The sequence below is a fragment of the Diospyros lotus genome, chromosome 8 (genome assembly GCF_014633365.1).
Source record: "Diospyros lotus cultivar Yz01 chromosome 8, ASM1463336v1, whole genome shotgun sequence".
Taxonomy (NCBI): domain Eukaryota; kingdom Viridiplantae; phylum Streptophyta; class Magnoliopsida; order Ericales; family Ebenaceae; genus Diospyros; species Diospyros lotus.
In genome coordinates, this window is record NC_068345.1 from 35,343,564 (window position 1) to 35,366,169 (window position 22,606).

The following is a 22,606-nucleotide window of genomic DNA, read 5'->3' on the forward strand; positions in this document are numbered from 1 at the left end:
TAGAAGAATCATCTACCGACACCAGGCCCCTATCACCGAGGTGTTGGTTCGCTAGTCCAATTTGCACCCAGAAAACAACACCTAGGAATATCTTCCCAACCTGCTGCAACAGTTTCCCAAGGTCGCTGGTCTCCTATGAATTACTTGAGGACAAGTAATGTTTCTAGCAGGGGGGATTGTCACGGGATCAGTATGTAAATAAGGGAAGATTATAGGATATTAGTGTAATAAGGAGTAAGCTGGCCGTTACAGCACATGGGCCGATTTCAAATGTAATCAAATAGTGGCGCCAAGGTATGGGTATTATATAACCAGCCTTCGCGTCCAGAGAAAGAGACTTGGAGAAGATAATTGACTCAATATTTCCCTCTCAATTCTCTCTCGCGCTCTCTATTCTCTCTTTCACTCTCTTCTCCCAAATTCTCTCCCCTTACTATTCTTTCTCTTCCTAATACACGGGTTTCCCACGCAAGCCTTACTGAATTGCGAGGAAACGACCCTTGTCAGATTCATAATCTGACATCTATATCTTTCCATAAGGAGTCACAACAAGTATATAGCTTCCGTTGTATCTATCAGGCATGAAGCCAAATTGGTTATCAAACACATCGATTTCTCTTCTTAATCTTCGCTCAATCACCCTTTCCCCAAAATTATTTCCACAACTTTAAACATAAATAACCACTAAAGTGTTCTTCCTCCATTCGCCTGACATCCTTCTTGATTTAAGGATTGCATTTAATAATTTTGTTAACAAAAAGGTCCCCTCTTCTCTCATGCATTTACATGCTTCTATCAAAGTATTACTTAGTCCAACTGCTTCATTATTCATCTTTTTCAATGCTTGTTTTATTTTGTTTGGAGATATACATCAGTAGAACATGTGATTCATATCTTCTTCAAATTTACTAAGACACTCCAAAGTAACACTTGTTTCTCCACCTTTTCATTGAATAACTATGAGAAATACTCCTTCCATCTACTTGATCGACCTCCATTTACTAGTACATTTTGGTTACCCTCCATTTACTAGTACTTTTGGGTTTTTGTCTTTTATGCATTTCACTAGGCTTAAATAGATTCTTTTTCTTTCATCTTGCCTTAGCTAGTTTATATATAACAATTTCCCTATCTTTTGTGTCAACTATCAAGTCACAGTTATAAAGTTTCATAAGCTTTTAACTATATTTAACTAACTTCCTTCTTTGCTTCTGTTTTGGCCAAAATATACCTCTTTCGTTTTTCTTCATACAGCATGTATTTGGATGTCCTGTAGAAAGCTCTCTTAGTTTTAATTTTTTGGTTTACCTCTTGGTTTCACCACCAAGACACTACTTTTACAGTCCAATCTCTTCCGCCACATAACTTTTCCCTTGAAAATAATTTGTTTTTCACCTTTTAAATCCCACAATCTAATTCGAGTTCAAATTGTTGGTCGTGGGGATAAATAAGGTATATAAATAATATATACTCTTATTTGAATGGATTTTGATAAAGGTTAGGGTAAACCAAAATTGTTCATAAAGAGATAATGCAATGTTCATCTGAAATTTGGAAGTGAATCTGTTCCTTATTGAAAAGGGATTCTATGATAATAGATACCAACAAAGTAGATAAGAAAAAAGATAAACATTCTCCCAAAGACATCACTATAGGAGAGGAATCATCTTAACCCAATTGTTATAGGATTTGGACAAGTGGCTCTATATAAGAATCAAGAGAAGAGAAGAACACATGGCGAGATAACAATAGAAAAATAATGAAGAAGGTTTTTTGGTGGTTCAATACAAGAAGCAAGAAAAGTCAAAGAGGAGGAAGGTCTCAAGAAGGAGAAGTAATTAATTGCTAGAGCTTGTTGATCCCAATGACATTCCCTTTCAACAAAAAATGAGGTTGGTGTCTTCTTCTTTCTCTTTCTTTGCTGTTTCTTGGTTCTTCCAAATTAACCAACACCTTGGGAAACCTTAGTTGGCCATCACAATCATCGGCATTGCCAATCACCATGAGGGTTGTCACTTGCTATTAACCATCAGACAACCCTCATCCAACCACCATTGGGTCAGTGACAAGACTAATGAGGCTCAGCCACAACGCAATCAAACCCCAACCTTAAAGTTCACGTTCAAGAATGAAATTGGGGCTTAGCCCTATTCAAATTGCTAATCCAATTTTTTAACCTAATTATGACACAAGACCCAAAATAACTTGAGTTTCTTAATTACAAATCAAATCCTCAAGCTTTTGAGAAATATTGAAAAGGCTCCCAAAGTTTTGGGAGATTTACAAAAAAAAAAAAAAAAAAAACATACAATTTTGGAAAAAAATAAAGCCATGTTCTCTTTGTTGTTTTTAGACCGTTTTCAGTTTTCCAAAACAGTGAAAACATGTTTACTTTCATATTTTCAAAAATGCATTTTCAAAAATAAGAAAAAAATTTATAAAGAAAACTCAAAACAACAAAAAGTCATTTTGACTTTTTCATCACAAATACCCTCAAATTTCCAAAACGCAAAAAACAACAAAGATTGCTCTCATCTTCTCTCTCCAAGATCTAGGTTTCAACCGCCCATGCCTTCTGTCGCCAACGTTGTTCGCTCCCCTTGCATCGCAACCAGCAACCCAAATCTACCACCTCCGATTGACGAACGACCATCGTCGTTTGCCTCTAGCCACTGCCGCCATTAGAATCGCGGCCTCACCTCGCCTTCGCTGGTCGTCTCTTCCTCCCCTTCATCGTTCACCTACACCATCTATCTTAGTTTCTTGTCTGGACCGACCATCGACGGCTCACCTTGCTCAAATCGCCTCTTCAACCACGAATTGCAAAAGTTAATTTATTTTTTGTTTGTATTTTATTTTTGTAACAAGAAAAAAAAAATATTGCAAGATTCACCAACTTCAAAATGTATATATTACTTAATAATATATTAGCATTAAACTATTCCAATTTACTGAATAATCAAATTCATTGAATAAAATATCATAAAACATTTTTTCTCAAAATTCCAAAGTAAACATGTTTTCCATTTTTCTATTTTGAAAACAATTTTTCAAAATGACAAAAAGAACGTATTTTCAACGATCTCAAAACAGACACTCAAAACACAAAATTGAAAGTGAATTCAAAACTGAAAACTGAAACATGAAAAGAACAATCCCTAAAAAACAAAAAGGTTCCTAAAATTTTGGAAAACAATAGAGAAGCCCTCAAACCTTTCAAAAGTTATAGAAATACCTATTGATTATCCTTACGTTAGAATTTTGAGGAATTTAGAATCTTAAATAACATAGAATTATCATGATGGCTCAAGTTAAGGATATTTGTGGACTATATTTGAGGATTATTTCTGCACAAAAATCAGGTGGCTGTTTCTATGTGATAGTATATGCTTTGAAAATTTACAGCCATGCATGACTGAAAAGTGTTTGACATGATATATATGTTCTCAATAAAAAACATTATTGATATATATAGAACATGATGATTACGCAAACAAATTGAGAACGTGGATAGAGAAATTTTTTTGAGAAACATGAAAAGATTTATTTATGGTGTTAGCATATGGTCATAAAAAGTTATGGGACCATTAGGGAGGACCATGGCTTACTTGGGCAGCTAGAATTTGGTTACCTATATGGCGCTAAGAATTCTAGTTCTCCTCAACAAGAGGGAAAGAGATCAAGTACACTATGGTCGCCCCATCGGATACTTGGGGCTAGGACATGGGTATAATCCTAAGCCCCCTTGTGCATTATTGGATCCCAGGGCTACAAAAACACCCCTTGAGATATATATAATTGGTGATGATTGATTATGGATTATTATGGTTCCCTTGGTTAATTGTGTTCTGCACACTAAAACAAAAACATGTTTGCTACATCATAAGACAAGATTTTATACTGTTGATACATGTTAATGCATTAGGAATATTTGAGAATGAAACCAGTTTGGTTATATTTATATGAAGTGCATTATTTTGGATATGATCTAATTATGCAAAGGAACCCTCACTAAGCGATAAGCTCACCACTCCACCTAACATTTTTCGGGTGGTCAGAAGCAAGAGGACTGGAGTTGCATTCGGATTAGGGGACATCAATGGACTCAAATTAGGGATATTTTCTGTTTATTTCAATTATGCAAACATTGAGGATATTAGTGAATAGTGATCTATTTTTTTAATTCTTTTGGGAGTTTAGGCTTTGTGATTTTTAAGTCTTGGCTTGAAGTTCATGACCAGTCATGCTACTTGTAGAGGGGGTGTAACACATTTTGTATAATTTTTTCTCCATTTTTTTTTTATGGACAACAAGGACTGTATTTGTCCATTACATTAAGAAATAATAATTTTTTTGTCAATTGCATTCATTGATTGGGTGAAAAAGTGATCATAGAAGACCATTACAATTTTTTTATCTCGTAATTTTGAATAAGGAAAGCCTGAAGCAAGAATTTACATTTAAGGACCCATACCTTTTTCCCCTCCTAATCCTTCATTAAGCTTCTTCAAGCTTTGTAGGCCCTAGAAGTGTCTAATGTGTATTGTTCTAAAAGAAAAAAGTCATGCATGTCCAAACTGAGGTCGAAGTATGTTCCATTCTAGAATAATTATAAAAATATAAGACACATTTTGACTTTTACCATTGATGCATGTCCAGCAACTACCGATGTCCAAGATATGCCCTTCAAGCATGCGAACTGAACTTATATAAGAAAGAATTCTTCTAGCATAGGAGCTAAACACCCAAAGCATATGTCCTCTAACTTACTACTAGATGCATGGTGCCATTGCAAAAATAAAACAAACTAGGGCCCACATTTTGATAAACCACAACAGTATATGGTCGTACATTGTATGCAAGTTCATATGGTCACAACATGTTTTCAGAAGACCTATGATTTTCTCATGCACTTCATGTCATAGAACATTTGCTTTCTAGACTCCCCAAACAACAAGATAAAATCACATGGACGAAAACATATTTGAATGCCCTAATAGCTCCCAACCAGGTATGCAAATCTTTTAGTCCTGAATCTGGTGTAACAACCCCCCCCCCCCCCCCACCCCCAACACAGACATATATATATATATATATAGAGAGAGAGAGAGAGAGAAATTAACTTACCTTTACAATGAAAATGAATCTCATTCCACTACTACTAAGCAAATTATCAGACAATGTCGCAAAAATAGACAATGGAGACGCAAAGCGAGGTGACAATGGCAAGTCCTCATCAGTTGCAGAAAAATCAAGAACCAGTCTTCTAGCCCGTCTAAAATTCAACTCCAACACTTCGTCTATGTATGGCCTCAAAAGCACCAAAAGCAACTTCAAGAGTTTCAGACCTTGTGACTCCAATGCAGAGCAGTGATTAAGACTAGCCTGAACACAGATACTAGCTGCACGTAAAGCTAAAATTGAGTCAGAAGGAGGCGCATTCTCTTTAACCAACCGTACAAAATTTTCAATTTCCCATTCTGCCCATTGAATGACTCTGTTGGTATAAACAGGGTTGTCTCCAAACAGCAAACCAGAATCTTTTGCGGTCAATGAGATTGCAGAAAATACAAGGTTAGATAATGAGGCTGAATATGTTTCTGGATAACAAGGACTGGATGGAAGAAAAGCCTCAATGCTTTTCTGAAGTCGAGACCCATAAGATTTCAGCAGTAGTTGATGTGCCAAAGGCCCTTTGCCTAGCTTCAGTAATCCTGATAAAGCCTTTTTCAATTCAAGAGCACTGACTACTGGTTGTCTAATGATGTCAACTAGTTGATCCTCAAGCATTGTCTTCCTTTTCAGAAAAGCAGACTTATATGATGATGGCTCAATAGATGAATTATCTCCTAATCCTTTCAGCTCTGGATTATTTTTCTCTTCAGCATCCAATGCCTCCAGTGCCTCTTCCACTTTATGCTCAGCTAAGAGAACATCAACATTCTCGAAAAATAACATCTCCTGATCTTCTGCTTCATTCAGCAAAGGATCTTTCAGTTCACAATTTTCAAGATTTTGATCGGCTTCCTGGATGCCACCACTAGCTTTATTCCACTCATCCAGTTCATGACACACACCAGTCATTAAATCCTGCACAACAATCCCTTGAGTAGAAATATGCTTGCGAAGCTCATTCATCCCATGCTCCGTTTCCACCACTTCTTCAGATAACCTGCAATAATCATCATCAATACTCTACACATCAATGGAATCTATTAACTAAGCTGATGAAAAAATTAGAAGCCACAATATCAGTAAAGAAAGAATGTCATCAACAAGAAGGTGCATATTGACTTGGGGGGGGGGGAAGCAATGCCAAAACAAAACCCTCTTCATGACTACTTTTTGCAATAGCAAAAACTGGCCAGCCCAAATACTTTTTTCTTCAGGCCAATAGTTATCATTGCAAATTGTGAATATTTGAGAGAGAAAAATGTTATGTTCTATTATTCACAATGTGGTATATCTATATATACCAATAAGGTACAACTAGGTTAAGCAAAAGGTACAACCCTATCTCTATTTTATATATATATATATATATATTACACATATATATATGTACAACACTATATATAATATACTATTTCTAACACTCCCCCTCAAGAGGGCACATATATATCATATGTGTCTAGCTTGGTACAAATATAAGCAAGTCGTGGACCCTGTAACAGCTTGGTAAGAAGATCAGCCAGCTGATCATTAGAACCAACAAATAACGTATTAATCTCTCCAGAAATCAATTTCTGTCTCACAAAGTGACAATCTATCTCTATATGTTTGGTTCGCTCATGAAAAAGTGGATTAGAGGCAATATGAAGAGCCACCTGATTATCACAAATAAATTGCATAGGTCCTAAATCTCTAAACTTCAACTCCGTAGAAATTGCTTGAGCCAAATCAACTCATATGTGGCTAAAGCCATAACCAGATATTCCGCTTTTGCGCTAGATCTAGCCACCACATTCCACTTCTTACTCTTCCAAGACACCAAATTTCCTCTAATTAGAATACAATAACCCAAGGTAGAGCGCCTTATATGTGAGACAAGAAGCCCAATCTGCATCAATATATCCAACAACATGTTTGTGTCCTTCGTTCTCAAACAGCAAGTCTTTATCAGGAGCACTTTTAATGTATCTCAAAATACGCACTAAAGCATGCTAGTGACCATCACATGGAGAGTCCAAGAATTGACTTACCACATTATCAGCAAAAGAGATGTTTGGTCGTATGATGGTGAGATAATTAAACTTCCCAACCAATCTCTTATATCACCAAGGATCCTCCAATGGCTCCCCCTATCCTGGTACAAGCTTAACATTAGGATCCATAGGAGAATCTAGAGGCTGAGAATCAAACATACCAGTCTCTTCCAAAATATCTAAGGCATACTTCCTTTGAGAGATGCACACACCATGGGCAAATTGAACTATCTCAATGCCAAGAAAATACTTCAACCTGCCTAAATCTTTGGTCTAAAAATAAGAATGCAAATGAGTCTTCAATGTCCCAAGACCAATGTCATCATCTCCTGTGATAATACTGTCATCTACGTACACCACCAATAATATGATTCCACCAGGAGAATGGCGATAGAAAATAGAATGATTAGCTTCACAAAAAACTGAATAACCAAACTGAAGGGACCAAACCAGCACCGAGGAGATTGCTTCAGACCATATAAGGACTTCTTCAGGTGACATACTAATCAGGACTCCCCCTGATCAACAAAACCAAGAGGTTGCTCAGTATGCACTTCCTCTTGAAGGTCGCCATGAAGAAAAACATTTTTAACATCCAGCTGATAAAGAGATCATTGCTGAATAGAAGCTATAGCAAGAAAAACACGAACAGAAGCAATCTTAGCCACAGGAGAGAATGTATCACCATAATCCAGGCCAAAAATTTGAGTATAACCCTTAGCATCCAAACCGAGCCTTTAGACGATTAATAGAACCATCCAGTCCAACCTTAACTATAAACACCCACCAACAACCAACAGTAGACTTCCCCTAAGGGAGACGAACTAGATCCCATGTCTCATTAGCCAACAAGGCAGACATCTCCTCATCCATAGCATGTCTCCACCCAAGGTGAGAAAGAGCTTCAGCATCTGCCTTAGGGATAGAAACAGACGAAAGAGCAGAGACAAAAGCAAAATAAATAGGTGATAAATAGTGATAGCTCACAAAGGTATAAAGCGGATAAGGATTACGAGTGGAAAGTGTACCACGATGTCGGGGAGCTTGGGTAGAGTCGGAGGGAGACGAAATAATGGCACCATCTGGAGGAAGACATGAGTTTGGAGAAATACCATCATCTGCAATAGGAGGAGCAGGAGCTGAAGGCACTGATGGAGGCTTAGAACGACACTGATAAGTTTGGAGAGGAACAAGAAGAACAGAAACAGGTACTAGGACAAGAGACGGAAAAGAAGGGGTAGGTAGGACCTCATGAAGGGAGGAAGAAGACCCATCAGACAAAGAAGAGAAAAAATGTGTAGATTCAAAAAATGTGACATCATAAGAGAGAAAGTGTCTACCAAGTTCGAGGGAGTAGCACTTATATCCCTTTTAATGAAGAGAGTAGCCTAGGAACACACACTTGATCGAGCGAGGAGATAATTTATCACGACCAGGGGAAAGAAAGTGGACAAAGCAGGTTGATCCGAAGACACGAAGAGGGATAGGATAGATGGGATCACGAAGAAAAGGTAAAGTATGTGGAATGGCCACATTTAGAGTAATAAATGGCATCCAGTTGATTAGATAACTAGAACTGAGAAGAGTAGCATCCCAAAAGACAACAGAAACATGCATGTGAAGGAGAAGTGTCCAAGCAGTCTCAATGAGATGGTGGTTTTTATGTTTAGCCACCTCATTTTGTTGCGGAGAATAAGGACAAAAGAACTGATGAACAATACCCCGAGATGAGAGAAAAGCTTGAAATGCATGAGAACAATATTCCTTGGCATTATCACTGCGAAGAATTTGAATGGAACAACCAAATTGAGTAGAAATTTCATTACAAAAGGAAGTGAATAAAGATTCCAATTCAGTATGATCTTTCATTAAGTAAAGCCTAGTACAACAAGAATGGTCATCAACAAATGTAACAAAATAGGAACAAATGTAACAAAATAGGAGAAACCTTATTTATACTTGACTCTATTAGGACCCCAAATGTCTGAATGGACAAGATCAAAGGGAGCATCAGCTCATTTGTAAATACGACTAGGATACAAAGAACGAACATGTTTTCCTAGTTGATAGGAATCGCATTCTAGAACAGTCAACGAAAACAATGAAGGAATTATCTGTCAAAGAGTAGATAAGTGAGGATGACCAAGCCGCAAATGAATTCGGAGAAGAGATGCCCCTATAGTAGCACAAGCAGATGCCGTAAAGGACGGTAGGGCAAGATGGTAAAGTCCCTCAAACTCACATCCAATGCCAATCGTTTGTCCCGTACCCTAATCCTACACAAGAACAGATTCAAAATCAAAGATAACACGACAGTTCAAAGAACGAGTGAGACGACGAATAGAAAAAAGACTATATGGACAACTAAGGATGTGAAAAACAGAATTAAGGGAAATAGACGGAAGTGGATTAACCCTACCGATACCAGTGGGAAGGGTTTTAGACCCATCAGCCACAGTGATAGGAGGAAGGGACGTAGAGGAATCAAAATGAGAGAATAAGGACTTATTATTAGAAATATGCTCTGAAGCGACTAAATCAAGAATCCAAGGACTAGGCTAAGAATAAGTAAGGCAGATATGAGTACCATTGGACGGTTGTGCAGAAAAAGTAGATCCCTAGGCAATAAAAGCTATGGGAGATGAGGCATGTTGAGTTGCCCGAAGCTAACGATACTCAGCCAACTCCTCAACAGAGATTGTATATGTAAAGGCTAGTTGCTCAATGTGAGAGATATCTGGTACCACGTACTGTGTCTGTACTCTCAGGAATTACAACATTGGCCTTAGGAAGGTGACTATGGAGTGCATAACATGTATCCTTATAATGACCAAGACGATGACAGTAATTACAACAAGTGCGCCTACCACTATGACCACGCCCACCTCCAAGTCCAATCACAAAGGAAGATCCAAGAGTCTGAGAGGCAAGTATAAATCACTCTCCAACTGAAGCCTCAGAAAATGCTAGTGGACTACGAAGGATCCAGGCAAACACCTCTTCCATGGTAGGAATAGTGGGACTACTCAGGATCTGAGTGAGAACACCCTTCATATCGAGCCCAAGGCCTACCAGGGTGAGTACCATAAACAACTAGTCCCTCAACTTCGTCTGCTCATTGAGATTGATTATAACTGGGAGCATAGCATTAAAATCTATCATAGCAAACTAGATACAACCCAAGTAAGTAGGCATATCTTAGTCCCCCTTTTTAATACTGAATAAATTACTAATGATAGTGTATAAATGCACGATATCATTAGTATATAACTGCTAAGCATGAGACCAAATATCGAAACAGTTCTCGTAGACTCGAAATAAGGGGATTAAATCAACATATATGGACTGCCATAACAACGTAACCAACTATGCATCGATGTGATCCCATTAAGTCCTTTCTGCTTTAGCAATGTCAGAAAGCCTCTTAGTCAAATGGTCACTAACACCATGTCCACGAAACCACATTCAAACAGATGCTGACCAAGACATATAGTTCTTACCATTCAATTTGTCAGTAGTAATGGTTGTAATACCGAATAAAAATGGTATAAGGACAAGAATAGACACAGGTGAAGGGGAACTCACAACATCAAGAGAAGGGGTGCTCCCAACTTTAGGATTTGAAGAGGCCATAGTGAAAACCAAGCCCAGCCAAACTAGATCTGAGATTGCAAAGAAAAATCAGATCTGAAACTGTGAAACAAGACTGCAAATCAGATATGAAACAGATCTAAAATTGTGGAGCCCAAATCTGAAATCAAAGAAAGTTGCTGCAAATTAGATCTGAAACTGTAAAACCCATATATGAGGCCAATGGTCTGATAGATTGCCACAAAAGCGAAGAAGAAGATTGTCTAAAAGTAGATCTAGGGTCACCGTTGTAGGAGGAAGCAGATCAGGGCCGGATCTGAAAAATGATAATCAGATCTGAGAGATTGATGACCAGATCTGAGGTTTGGCAACCAAATCTGACCAGATCTGAGGGATTAGCGGTCGGATCTGACGAATTGACGGTTGAATCTAAGAAATAATGGTCAGATCTAAAGACTGACAATCGGATCTAAACAGAAGCGGCCGGATCTGGATGGGAATGGCCGTATCTAAGAAACCAGCCACGAGATCTGATAAGTGGCCGTGAGATCTGAGACGGGAGTGGCCAAATCTAGAGGAGAACGGTCGGATCTGAGAAACTAGCCACGAGATCTGAGACAAGAACAGCCAGATTTGGACAGGAGAGACTAGATCTGGACAGGAACAGCTGGATCTGAAGTCTGTCAGGCCAGATCTAAGGGATGATGGTGACGGATCGCAGATCTAAAGTGCAGAAGACAGATCTGAAGAAGGCAAATCTATCCAAAGGAGAGATCGACGGCAAAGCTGGAACAATGGCGGCGTAGCACGAGGAAGGTCGATCTATTTCAGATTTGGCCGATCTGTTTCAGATCAACCGAGCGGATGACAGATCGACGGCGGCAAGAGGGTTGCGAACGGCGGCGGCACAAGGCGACAGCGACAAGAGGATTGCGGATGGCAGTGGCGCTAAGCAGCTGCAGATCTGGGTTGATGGCAGTTGGCACGGCTACGAGATGTGTGAGAAGCAGCAACAATCACTTGGAGCTCGCTAGAAAACAAAATGCAACAGCCACATGAGCGAGAGATAGCGGCAGCAACGTTGGATGGGTCTAGGATCGGGTTAGGGTTTTGTTAGGTGGCTTTGATACCATGTGAATATTTGAGAGAGAAAAATGTTGTGTTATATTATTCACAATGTGGAATATCTATATATACCAATAAGGTACAACTAGGTTGAGCACAAGGTACAACCCTATCTCTATTTTATATATATATATATATATGGACAACACTATATATAATATACTATTTCTAACACAAATGATTTTTTTGTCAATGGATAAACAGTATTATCAAGGTTTGGAAACAACCTTTTGGGGAGAAAAAAAAAACAAGACCTCAAAGCAGAGACTCTAGTGCATTGGGGATGCCCTTTTAGATAAAAGGTATTGTTTTTTCTGACGAATGCATGTAGTGCAACAATTTAAATTGTGCAACCACACAAGCAGCCTAATATAAAATGAGTGCCCAGTGTAAAAGAGAAAAAAGACCTAAGCCTTCCCCCCTCCCCCTCGGCTTTCACACTGCATGAACCAACGCCCTTCTCTCCCTTTGTCACCCATTTCCACACACAAAAAACCAGAGACCATAAATCAACAAAAGCTTTATCCCTCTAGAATCTCTACTATTTCTATCTGCAAAAGTAGAAAACCTTAATGGAGATTTTGTAATTCTGAAATGGGTCACAGTGATAAAAACAGGCAAAACTGACCTCCCAACAATTCTCTCCTTCAAACCTGTTTATTGCGTAATTGCATTCAAATCTCATGCACAATGGGAGTCCAAAGACAGCCATGAACCCCAGCTCTGGAGACAGTGGTTATTCAGAGGTGATAATGGGAAAGTTGACAGGTAAATCACCCTTACTACCCTCAATAGAACTGCATATGAGATTTTCCCACATACAATCCTCACTCAATTCTTTCAAAGTCATTGGATCTTTCCTCATTCAACAATCTCCTCCTTTCTTCCAACTCTATCCCATAGACTAGTTAAGGCCAATTTAGTCACATTTCACGTTCTAATTGAACACTTCAAATTTTCCTTTTTGATTATTCTTGTAACGCCCGTTTCTCGAGTGCGTTATAAATTCGGACAATTCTGGGACAATAAATTTTTTTTCCTTTCAAACTAATCCTAAATCACATCATACCTCGAATCCGTCCCAAAATTCCCAATCATTTTCTCAAAACAGAATTATTATACACATCATATGTGAAAGCAAGGATCAAACCTGACATCTTAATATTAATCAAAATTCAATTCTTACATCATCGTTCCTTAAAACGTTCAGAATTCAAAGTAGCAAAACTTAAATACATGAGCTACATAACATACATTCCATTCAACATGCACTCTGCTACGTGCCATTTCATACATCACTCATCCTCGTTTCTACTACAATCTCCATCTGGAACGTTTGAATATTTCAGGGACAAAGCCCAAATTAGATGATGAATCATCTAAGTAAGGGAACAGTAAACACATTTCGTGCATGAATGCAAAATGCAAAATGTCATTTCCATATCATTTAGGTTTGAATCAACCGCACCCAATTGTTGCTCCTCATTTTTACAATCTCCTTACCAAGCCGAAGTGTATGAGTGCACCCTTGGCAGAGCAACGATGTCAGTCCATATCTCAAACCCTTATGCGATATATGATCAATAATATCATCGTGAACATATGCACATTTCATCATCAATACATATAAATGCAATCTACATGATATATTCATATCAATGCATGACAACATGATAAAATCATTTACCTAAAATCGGGTTTTGGGTTGAACCACTTACAAACCAAGCATTTTTCATAAAACTAAATCTAGTTGGGAAGTACCACTTACAAACCAAACATTTTTCATAAAACTAAATCCAGTTGGGAAGTATCACTTACAAATCAAGCATTTTTCATAAAATTAAATCCAGTTGGGAAGTACCACTTACCTTTTTAAGCTTATCGGGCTACCTCGATATTCATGCCTTGCCTTGAAATACATGCATTGCCTTGATTTACATGCCAACCTCAAAATTCGCACAAGTCATTTCAACTTTAACCCTCAAAGCATCCTAATCACCACATTTATTTAAATAAGTGTTATGTTTAGGAGCACTCTTGACAACTCAATCAATGATTCCTAATGCCAATTCTCTCAACTCATCACCCGAAATCAATCCAACCAACAGAACTCACAAGACAGAAAACAAGAACAGAATTTAAATGAAAGAAAAAACAGAAACAATCAAGACACAAACCAAACAATAGGCGCAAGATATATCCTAGTTCGGATTGCTTTAAAACAACCCTACATCCAACCTTCAAACACCCCAAGACCAGTCTTCTTATTACCAAGGATGATCAGTACAACAGCTTGAGAAAAAACCTCATATTCTTCGAGTACAATCAACACTCACTCTCCCAGATTACAAGGCAGTCTTGAACACTAGTCTTTCTCTCTAAATGAATGTTCACTCGGTACAATAGAATAGAATAGGAGGTTTTTTCTCAAGTTGTTGTACTGATCATCCTTGATAATAAGAAGACTGCTCTTGGGGTGCTTGAAGGCTGGATGTAGGGTTGCTTTAAAGCAATCCGAACCAGGATATATCTTGCGCCTATTGTTTGGTTTGTGTCTTGATTGTTTCTGTTTTTTCTTTCATTTAAATTATGTTCTTGTTTTCTCTCTTGTGAGTTCTATTGGTTGGATTGATTTCGAGTGATGAGTTGAGAGAATTGGCATTAGGAATCATTGATTGAGTTGTCAAGAGTGCTCCTAAGCATAACAAATTAGTATCAGAGCCAAGAACTCTTTCAAGAATTGCCAAGAACCCTAGAAATCTTTAGTTTTAATCCCTGTTATGGCTTCCACACCTTCTTCCACTAGGTATGACAGAGAAATTTGATGGTTCAAATGATTTCAGTCTATGGAAAATTAAAATGAGGGCGTTGTTGGGAAATTTGGGATTAGAAGAGGCTTTAGAGGCAGAACAGAAACTGCCCGAGAATGCCTTAGAAGAACAGAAAAAGGATTACAGTGAGCGTCGGAAAGAAATCAACAAGAGGGCCTATAATACTCTAATTCTAAGTTTAGGAGATAAAGTTCTTAAGGAAGTTTCAAGGATGGAAACAGCTGAGGCTTTATGGTCTAAATTAGAGAGTCTTTACATGACAAAAACTCTGTCAAATAGGCTATATCTAAAGGCAAAGTTTTTCACATTCAAAATGCAAGAAGGGAAGAAACTGAATAATCACATAGATGAGTTCAATAAAATATGTCTTGATTTAGAGAACATAGATATTAACTATGATGAGGAAGATAAAGCCCTTGTATTATTGCATTCTATGCCAAAAACATATGAAACCTTCGTTGATATATTAAAACATGGTAGGGAAAAGTTATCCCTAGAAGATGTTTTTGGAGCATTAAACTCTAAGGAGTTGCAGCAGAAATTAGAAGGAACAGGGTCCGCTGGTGATGTTTTGACAACAAGAAGCAGACTTGAGAAAAGAGAGTTTAAATCAAAGGGTAAGTCAAGAAGCAAGTCTAAAAATGGCAAGAAACAGTTTAAGTGTTATCACTGTCATGAGGAGGGCCACTTCCAGAGAAACTGCCCAAATAGGAAGAAAGAAACCCAGGAGGAAACCAACCCCGAATGCTCAAGCACCATGAGTGGCTTTGGCTATGAGAGTGCAGATGTCCCATAGTTTTTTTCTAGGTATGCAGTAAAAATAGCATAGGTCCTAGGGTTAGGGTGTTCTTCTCATAGGAAAAGGGTATTTACCCATAGAGTCATGGTGGAGGGGGGAATGGTTTGTCTAGGCATCAAAGTAAGGTTAAGGGAATTTGGAGATGGGAGAAATTAGGAAGCATGGTGGAGCTATTCCAGATTATTAAGAAGCTGTAAAATATATCCTTGTTGTAATAGAAAGCCTAATGTCCTTAGGAATAATTAGATAGTGAGAATTGGAGTCCTAAGAAGTTGCAAGGATCTCTTAGAGAGATGGTAGCAACCCTCAAGAATGGAGGTTATGTGGTGCATGCTTGCATTTATATGTGGATAAGATGCAGCCACTAAAGGATAGCCTATGATAAGGCTAGGCTGTGTCATTTGTTGAGGACGGCTCACAATGGTGAGCAAGGACTAGGATAGGTATCTAAGGCTAGGGATATTAGGAGAGGGGAAAATTTGCAGGTGTATAGGAATAGAAACCAGGTAGTTTGACTAGGTCTCCAAATGTAGAAGTCTCCAAAATCAGTAAATCCCATTAGAAATCAGTTTCTAGGATGTTTTGGGAACCTATCTAGGCCTTGTCTCATGATGGAGCTAGGTGAGGTGAACCTAGTGAAGATGGTGTGTTCCTAAGGAATTCCCAAGCGTATATGAGCCTGCTGGAATTTAGGAAGCATGCTGGAAATTGCTTATGGTGTGAAGGGTTAGGTGTGTAAGAGTTGTGTAATACGTATACCTAGGTCTCCTCAAGATAGGGTTCTTACCTATGAGGGAAAACTCTACAAATAGGACATGGAATTAGTTGATTCCAAGGGCAAAGGATGAAATCTGGGATGCTGTGTAAAGAAAACAGCAAAGAGAAACCTTTGGGAATGTCCTGAACTAACCTATGAACCAGGATATAGCAATAGGGAAATCTGGAAAATGTTTTGATCAGATTTATTGTGTAAGCTTGGGCTGAATTGTGAGAGGGAGGAAGCTAGTGTTTAAGATAGTTTTGGCTCTTGCAGTGAGGGTCCTTGTAAACAATGAGGGGAAAAGGGTGTGTGCAAGTGTTGTCTTGTATGGTGTAGTCCATGTTGATCAAAATCAGGATTAAGCAAGGAAAGGGAAATAGAATCATCTTGCAGGAAATGAGCAAGGGAATAGAAGGTTTAGAGTGCTGCCTAGGATGGGTAGTGATAGGTCTTAAGTTAGGCCCCGGTGAGGTATGGAATGCTGGGTTTAAGAAGCTTATGCACTGCCTTGAGTGCTAAGGATAGACTGGGATATAGAACCTCTTGTATAAGAATGGCATGGAGCCATGTAAATTTGGGGAGAGGCTTGGACTTAGATGAAATATCCCTTAGGTTAAAGGGGTGGAGTGCTGTTGCAGTGTCTATTTGTAAATTAAGGAAGTTCTGGGAAATGGGAAAAAGTCTAGAGAAATGGCTAGACATGGCCATTGGTTATAGCAGCACATGAAGGCTTAATTTGGATCAAATAGGTGTCACTAATCAGCTAGTATCCATGGAAAATTACTAAGAGAAAAGTGATCTTATAGTATAGCCAAGGAATAAGAGGCTAGAGGGAAAGGTAAGCAAGGATTGGTTGCTTAGAAGATCTCTCTAGGTATGAGATATAATAGTAGTTCCTTAGGTAAGATATAAGATTGGAAGAGTCCAAAAGGGTTAAAATTGAGTGCATAGGAAAGCTGTCAATATTCCAGTGGTATGCTTAGTATATTGATGGGCAGCTTTATTGGTATTTTCTCCAAAATAAAACTCTCAAGGTGTACCTAAGTGTTTAGATCAGTGTTTGAGAGTGTGGGAGAAAGGATAAGCTGGGAAATTCTAAGGCATAGAGATTGGAGTAGGGTTTGGACAGCTTAAGGCAGCCTAGGTTACCCTAGTCTTAAGCATATCTTGGTAGATTGATAGGTAGAGATGAGCAGTCCTGTTTGTTTGAAGCAAACATTAGAGAAAGTCAGTGGTAAATCCTAAAGGCCGGTTTTGGGGAGCTAGGAATAAAGTCTAGCAGTGGAAAGGCCAATCCGGGTGAGGTTCACTGTGTTGTGATGCTGTGTAAAAAGTTTGGACACTTTTGGATTAATGAGTATCATTGAGTATGGATTTGGTTTATGGTAGAGTGTACTTAGACACTATGGAGAAACCAATCATATTGGCATTAGGAATCATCGATTGAGTTGTCAAGAGTGCTCCTAAACATAACAATAAGTATTAAAACCTATTTTTTCATAATTTTTTGCATTTTCTTTATTTTTCTCTCTATTTCTGCCTATTTTTCCTCAATAAATCCAAATTAAATATTTCTCCAATATTTCACTATGAAAATTCATAAAATAATATTCTTGAATTTCTAAAATTTTCTAAGAAATTTTACTTACCTTGACTTAGCCTCTCAGGCTTCCTCGGTATGCGTGTCATATCCTCGAATTGCGTGTCCGAACAATTTTTCTTGCCAAAATTTCCGAAAAATTAATAAATCACCAAATCCTATTTTTCAGAAATTTTCTAGGGCTTTTCAACATTTTTCTCCATTTTATTTTCTTTTTCTTCCTTTTCTTTTATGTTCTTTCTTTTTTCTTCTCCTTCTTCCTTCTCCTACTCCCTTCTTTGTTTCTTCCTCTTCTTCACAGCGCCGCACCAACGCTTGCGCATGCCTGCCAGCCATCGCCCTTGGCCCCGCCGAACGCCACGGCCAGCCCCGACACCGTCGGCCAACACCACCGGACCCTGCAGCCGCCGCCCGCACAACCTCCTCCACCGCGGCCAGCCTCTCTGCGTCACGTCGGCTTGCTGGAGCTCGCGGCCATGGCTGCCATGGCCGCGGCTTCACTGCTTCTGGCCGCTTCTCGAGCCTCCACCGAGCCCTTCGATCGCCGCCGCACCATGCGACCATCACCGCGGCCGCTGCCCTACTCCGCACGTCCAGCTTCCGTTTCGGCCGCTGCCATGGTCGCCCCAACTCACGCTCTCTATCTTCTTCTCTCTCCCAAGCTCTCTCTCTCAATCTCTCTTCCCTCTCTCTCTCGATCTCACGAGCTCTCTCAGCCAAAGCATGCTGCCACTTCCTTCATTTCGCCATCCTATTTATAGTCGAATTCCACCCCTCTCCTCACTACTTTTGCCCATACCTTCTTTGCATGCAATTTCTCCCATTTGCAACATGTAATTGCAAAGGCATGGGATAGCAGGGTATGGCCATACACACGCGCATATTATATATATATTACATATATATTACACTATAATAATAAAGGAATACATATTTAAATACCCTATTTCACTGATGCAATTCCCAAATTGCAAATATAGCCTCAAACACTGAATTAAATTGCATTTCGATACAGAAAATTCAAAATTAATAACTCGGAGTTACTCAATAATGACGATTTCACCCCAGTGTGTCCTCACCGGGCCATTGTTTCATCTCGAAACCACTGAAGAGTTGCTTATTACGAAAAAATAAAGCCCCTTTCAAGCTTTCGTTGACTTCCCAGAAGTTCTCTACGACAATTCAGTTTTGCAGCCTAAATGACAGCTGCATTTTAGATATACCGAAAACCGTTCCCAATCCAATTTCTTTTGATACCATAAATCCTATCTCGGGATGCTCATCAAGGCTGTATCATTTTCTTTTGGCATCCAAGCTCCAAGGCACTCCCTACAATCGATTCGGTCATGATAATTGATATCAAACCAATTTTTCAATATTTTAAACTTGCCTAAATTACGTGACAACCTCATACAAACATGGGGTATTACAATTCTCAAAGGAGAAGATTATTTTCTTTACCAAACTCATGTAGTATCTAATCACAATCTTATAATAAGAATAAGAGATCTTTCTTGACGAATCCTTTTGTCCTCATTCTTCTCAAATAAGAACAAGTGATTTGTTATTAACACCCTTAATAGTTAAGGGCTCTTTCAATTTAATTCATATTCTGGTAAAAAACTTTACTTTTAAACAGATTTAAGTCCCATATATAGAGATATCATATGCATCCAAAAAGTCGTATGCTTTGGAACAAGCTTGTACAATTTAGAAAGGGGATTTGATTGATATACAAATCAAATGAGTAGGTTAAGTTTGAAACAACAATTAATTACTATTTTGCTATATTTAGAAAATTTTGATAATTCTCATTGGATGATCATGATACTTTCCAAAAGCATTTATCCAAAAATAATTACTAGTGAAAATAAGACATCCTCTTCAATTTAAGGATTGCATTGAATAAATTAGTTAACCACAACTTCTCCTGCACATTTTCATACTTCTATCAAGATATTTATTTGATCCACCTGTTTTATCATTCTAAATCTTTTTTAGGACTTGCGTCACTTCTTTCAAACAAATACATCCATAGAATATATAATTCCTATCTTTTTCAAAATTAATAAGATATCTAACTGTAATATTTGTTTCTGTACATATATTCAATAACTTAAAAATACTCATTCTCTCCTTGATCACCCCCTCATTTATTAGTACATTTTAATTTGTATTTCATACATTTTACTTGGCTCAAATCCCTCGATCCTCTTTCCTTAGCTTTAGCCAACTTATATATCTCTTCCTCTATTTTAGAGTAAAGTTAGTTTGTACAGTTTTTCATAATCTTTTAAACCAGCTTCACACCTCCTTTGCCTCTTTTTAAGCTGAATTATTCCTTTTGAAATTTTTGTCATTAGGGCATGTATGCCTAGAGGGCAAGCCTTGTTAGCAACAATAGTGTAGCTCTTTTATGACTAAAAGGTCACTAGTTCGAATTGTAGAAATAGCCTCTTTGCAGAGGAAGGGTCACACTACATACAAAGATGACCCTCTTCTAACCCTCACAAAGGAGAGCATGATGCATTGGAGATGCTTTTTTTAGGGCATGCATGCAAAAATCTTGAGCAATTTTTCATGGTCTTGATTTTTTCCTTTACCTCCTCACTCCACTACCATGCTCCTTTTGGTTCTTCTTTTTTCAACTCTCCTACAATGGTTTTTATCGTGTTTCAAATTGTTGCAACCATCTCATGCCATGTTAGAGTTGTCTCATCTTGTACAATCCAATCTCTTCTATAACAACTCTTTTCTTAAGAATATGTTGTTTTCCACCTTTTACATCCCACCATTTGATTTTTGGGCTTGCTTTTTATTATCCTTCTTTCTCCATTTTTTGATGTGGAAGTCAAGGCTAATAAGTCTATGTTGGGTGGTTAGGCTCTCTACTAGTATAATTTTTCAATTCATACAAGACAAATGATTCTTTTTCCTCGTAAGAAGGAAGTTTATTTGGGTAGTCAAAGATTTAATATCATAAAATTACTAAAATTGTAGAAAATAATTAAAATCTATTGTCATTATCTGTGAGAAAGTAAACTGTTTTTCACATCATTTACACAAGTGGTACAGCCCTATTTATAAGGTTGGAGATTACACCATAGGAAAAATTACACTTGCTGAAACTAGGAAAGATAGGCTGCACAAAATAGGAAAGGTTGACTGTACAAAAGATAGGAAAGTATCCAAAAATCAGCCAAAGCACAGTTTCTAAACTAGGGATAGGATCAGTTTCTAAATTAGGAATGATTTGACCAATGAATCTCTTGAGATTCCAATCAATCATTCCTCATATTTTACTCGGGAATCAACACTCTCTCTCAAGTTGGTGAATGAATGTCTGTCATTTCCAGTTTGCACAATAACTCCTCAAATCTCCTTGTAGGCAATCCCTTTGTCAATATATCAGCTAACTGGTTTTTGGAGGGAACAAAGGGAATACAAATTAGTCCAGCCTCCAACTTCTTCTTTATAAAATGTCAATTTATCTCAACATGTTTTGTTCTATCACGTTGCACTGGATTATGTGCAATACTGATAGCTAACTTATTGTCACAAAACAGCTTGATTAGTCCACTCCTAGCAAGCCTTAAATCATCCAGAACAATCTTCATCCATAACAATTGACACAAACCAAGGGCCATAGTTCAAAATTCTACCTCAGCACTGGACCTGGAAACTATGTTCTGTTTTTTATTTCTCCAGGACACTAGATTCCCTCTCAGAAACACACAATAACCAGTTGTAGATCGCTTATCAACTAGGGAACATGCATAGTCGGCATATGTGTAACCTATAATAGACATATCATTCCCTAATCGAACATAATTCCTTTCCTGGGTGTGGACTTTAGGTAACATAAAATTCTCCTGATTGCATGCGTGTGTTTTTATTAGTTGGCTTAGTGCATAAATTTGACTGAGCAAGCTAATGGCAAATACAATATCAAATCTAATATGAGATAGATTAAGCGATCCACCAATCTTTGGTACCTCCCTTTGTCCACCAACTGACAGTTAGGATTCTCACCCAATTTAAGGTTTGGTTCTACTGGTGTGCTAGCTGGTTTTCCTCCTAACAACCTAGTTTCCTTCAATAAATCCATGATATACTTCCTTTGGGAAAAGAAAATTCCTTCTTTAGAGTAGACTACTTCTATTCCAAGAAATACTTGAGTCCTTAATCTCAAATTCCCTTGCAAGGCTTTCTTTTAGCTATTGTTGTTCCTTAGCATCATTTTCAGCAACTATGATATCATTCACATACACAAGCAAAACTGTTACCTTCCCCTCTATTGAGTGTTTAATAAAGAGAGTGTGATCTCCCTTGCTTTACCGATATCCCATTTGTCTTATAGCTTCAGAAAATTTGCCAAACCATGCTCTTGAAAATTGCTTAAGCGAGAGCCTTTTTAAGCCTGCACACCCTGCCTGAGGCTTCTTTATCAAACCCTAATGGTGGCTCCCTAAAAACTTCCTCCTCTAAATCGCCATGAAGGCATGCATTTTTTACATCAAATTGTTATAACTATCAACCACAACATGCAACCAGTGATAAGAGTATCTGGACAGTTGTCATTTTTGCCACTAATGCAAAGGTCTCCAAATAATCTATTCCATAGGTTTGTGTACACCCCTTAGCAACCAACCAGACCTTACATCTCTCCAATGTGCCATTTGCATTATATTTCAA

General features: G+C 38.2%; 1 protein-coding gene across 5 annotated transcripts in view; it reads right to left on the reverse strand.

The window, feature by feature from the left end:
* The window catches only part of LOC127807528 (exocyst complex component EXO84C), a 52,137-nt gene that overhangs the window by 19,101 nt on the left and 10,430 nt on the right, over positions 1-22,606 (reverse strand). For 3 of the 5 annotated variants that reach the window (XM_052345439.1, XM_052345440.1, XM_052345441.1), the window contains 2 exons: positions 13,790-13,867; positions 5,128-6,172 (listed from right to left, as the gene is read on the reverse strand). In XM_052345439.1, the coding sequence (XP_052201399.1) occupies positions 5,128-6,172; positions 13,790-13,867 (1,123 nt within the window). The remainder of the gene's footprint in view (positions 1-5,127; positions 6,173-13,789; positions 13,868-22,606) is intronic. The other 2 variants (XM_052345442.1, XM_052345443.1) reach the window with 1 other exon arrangement.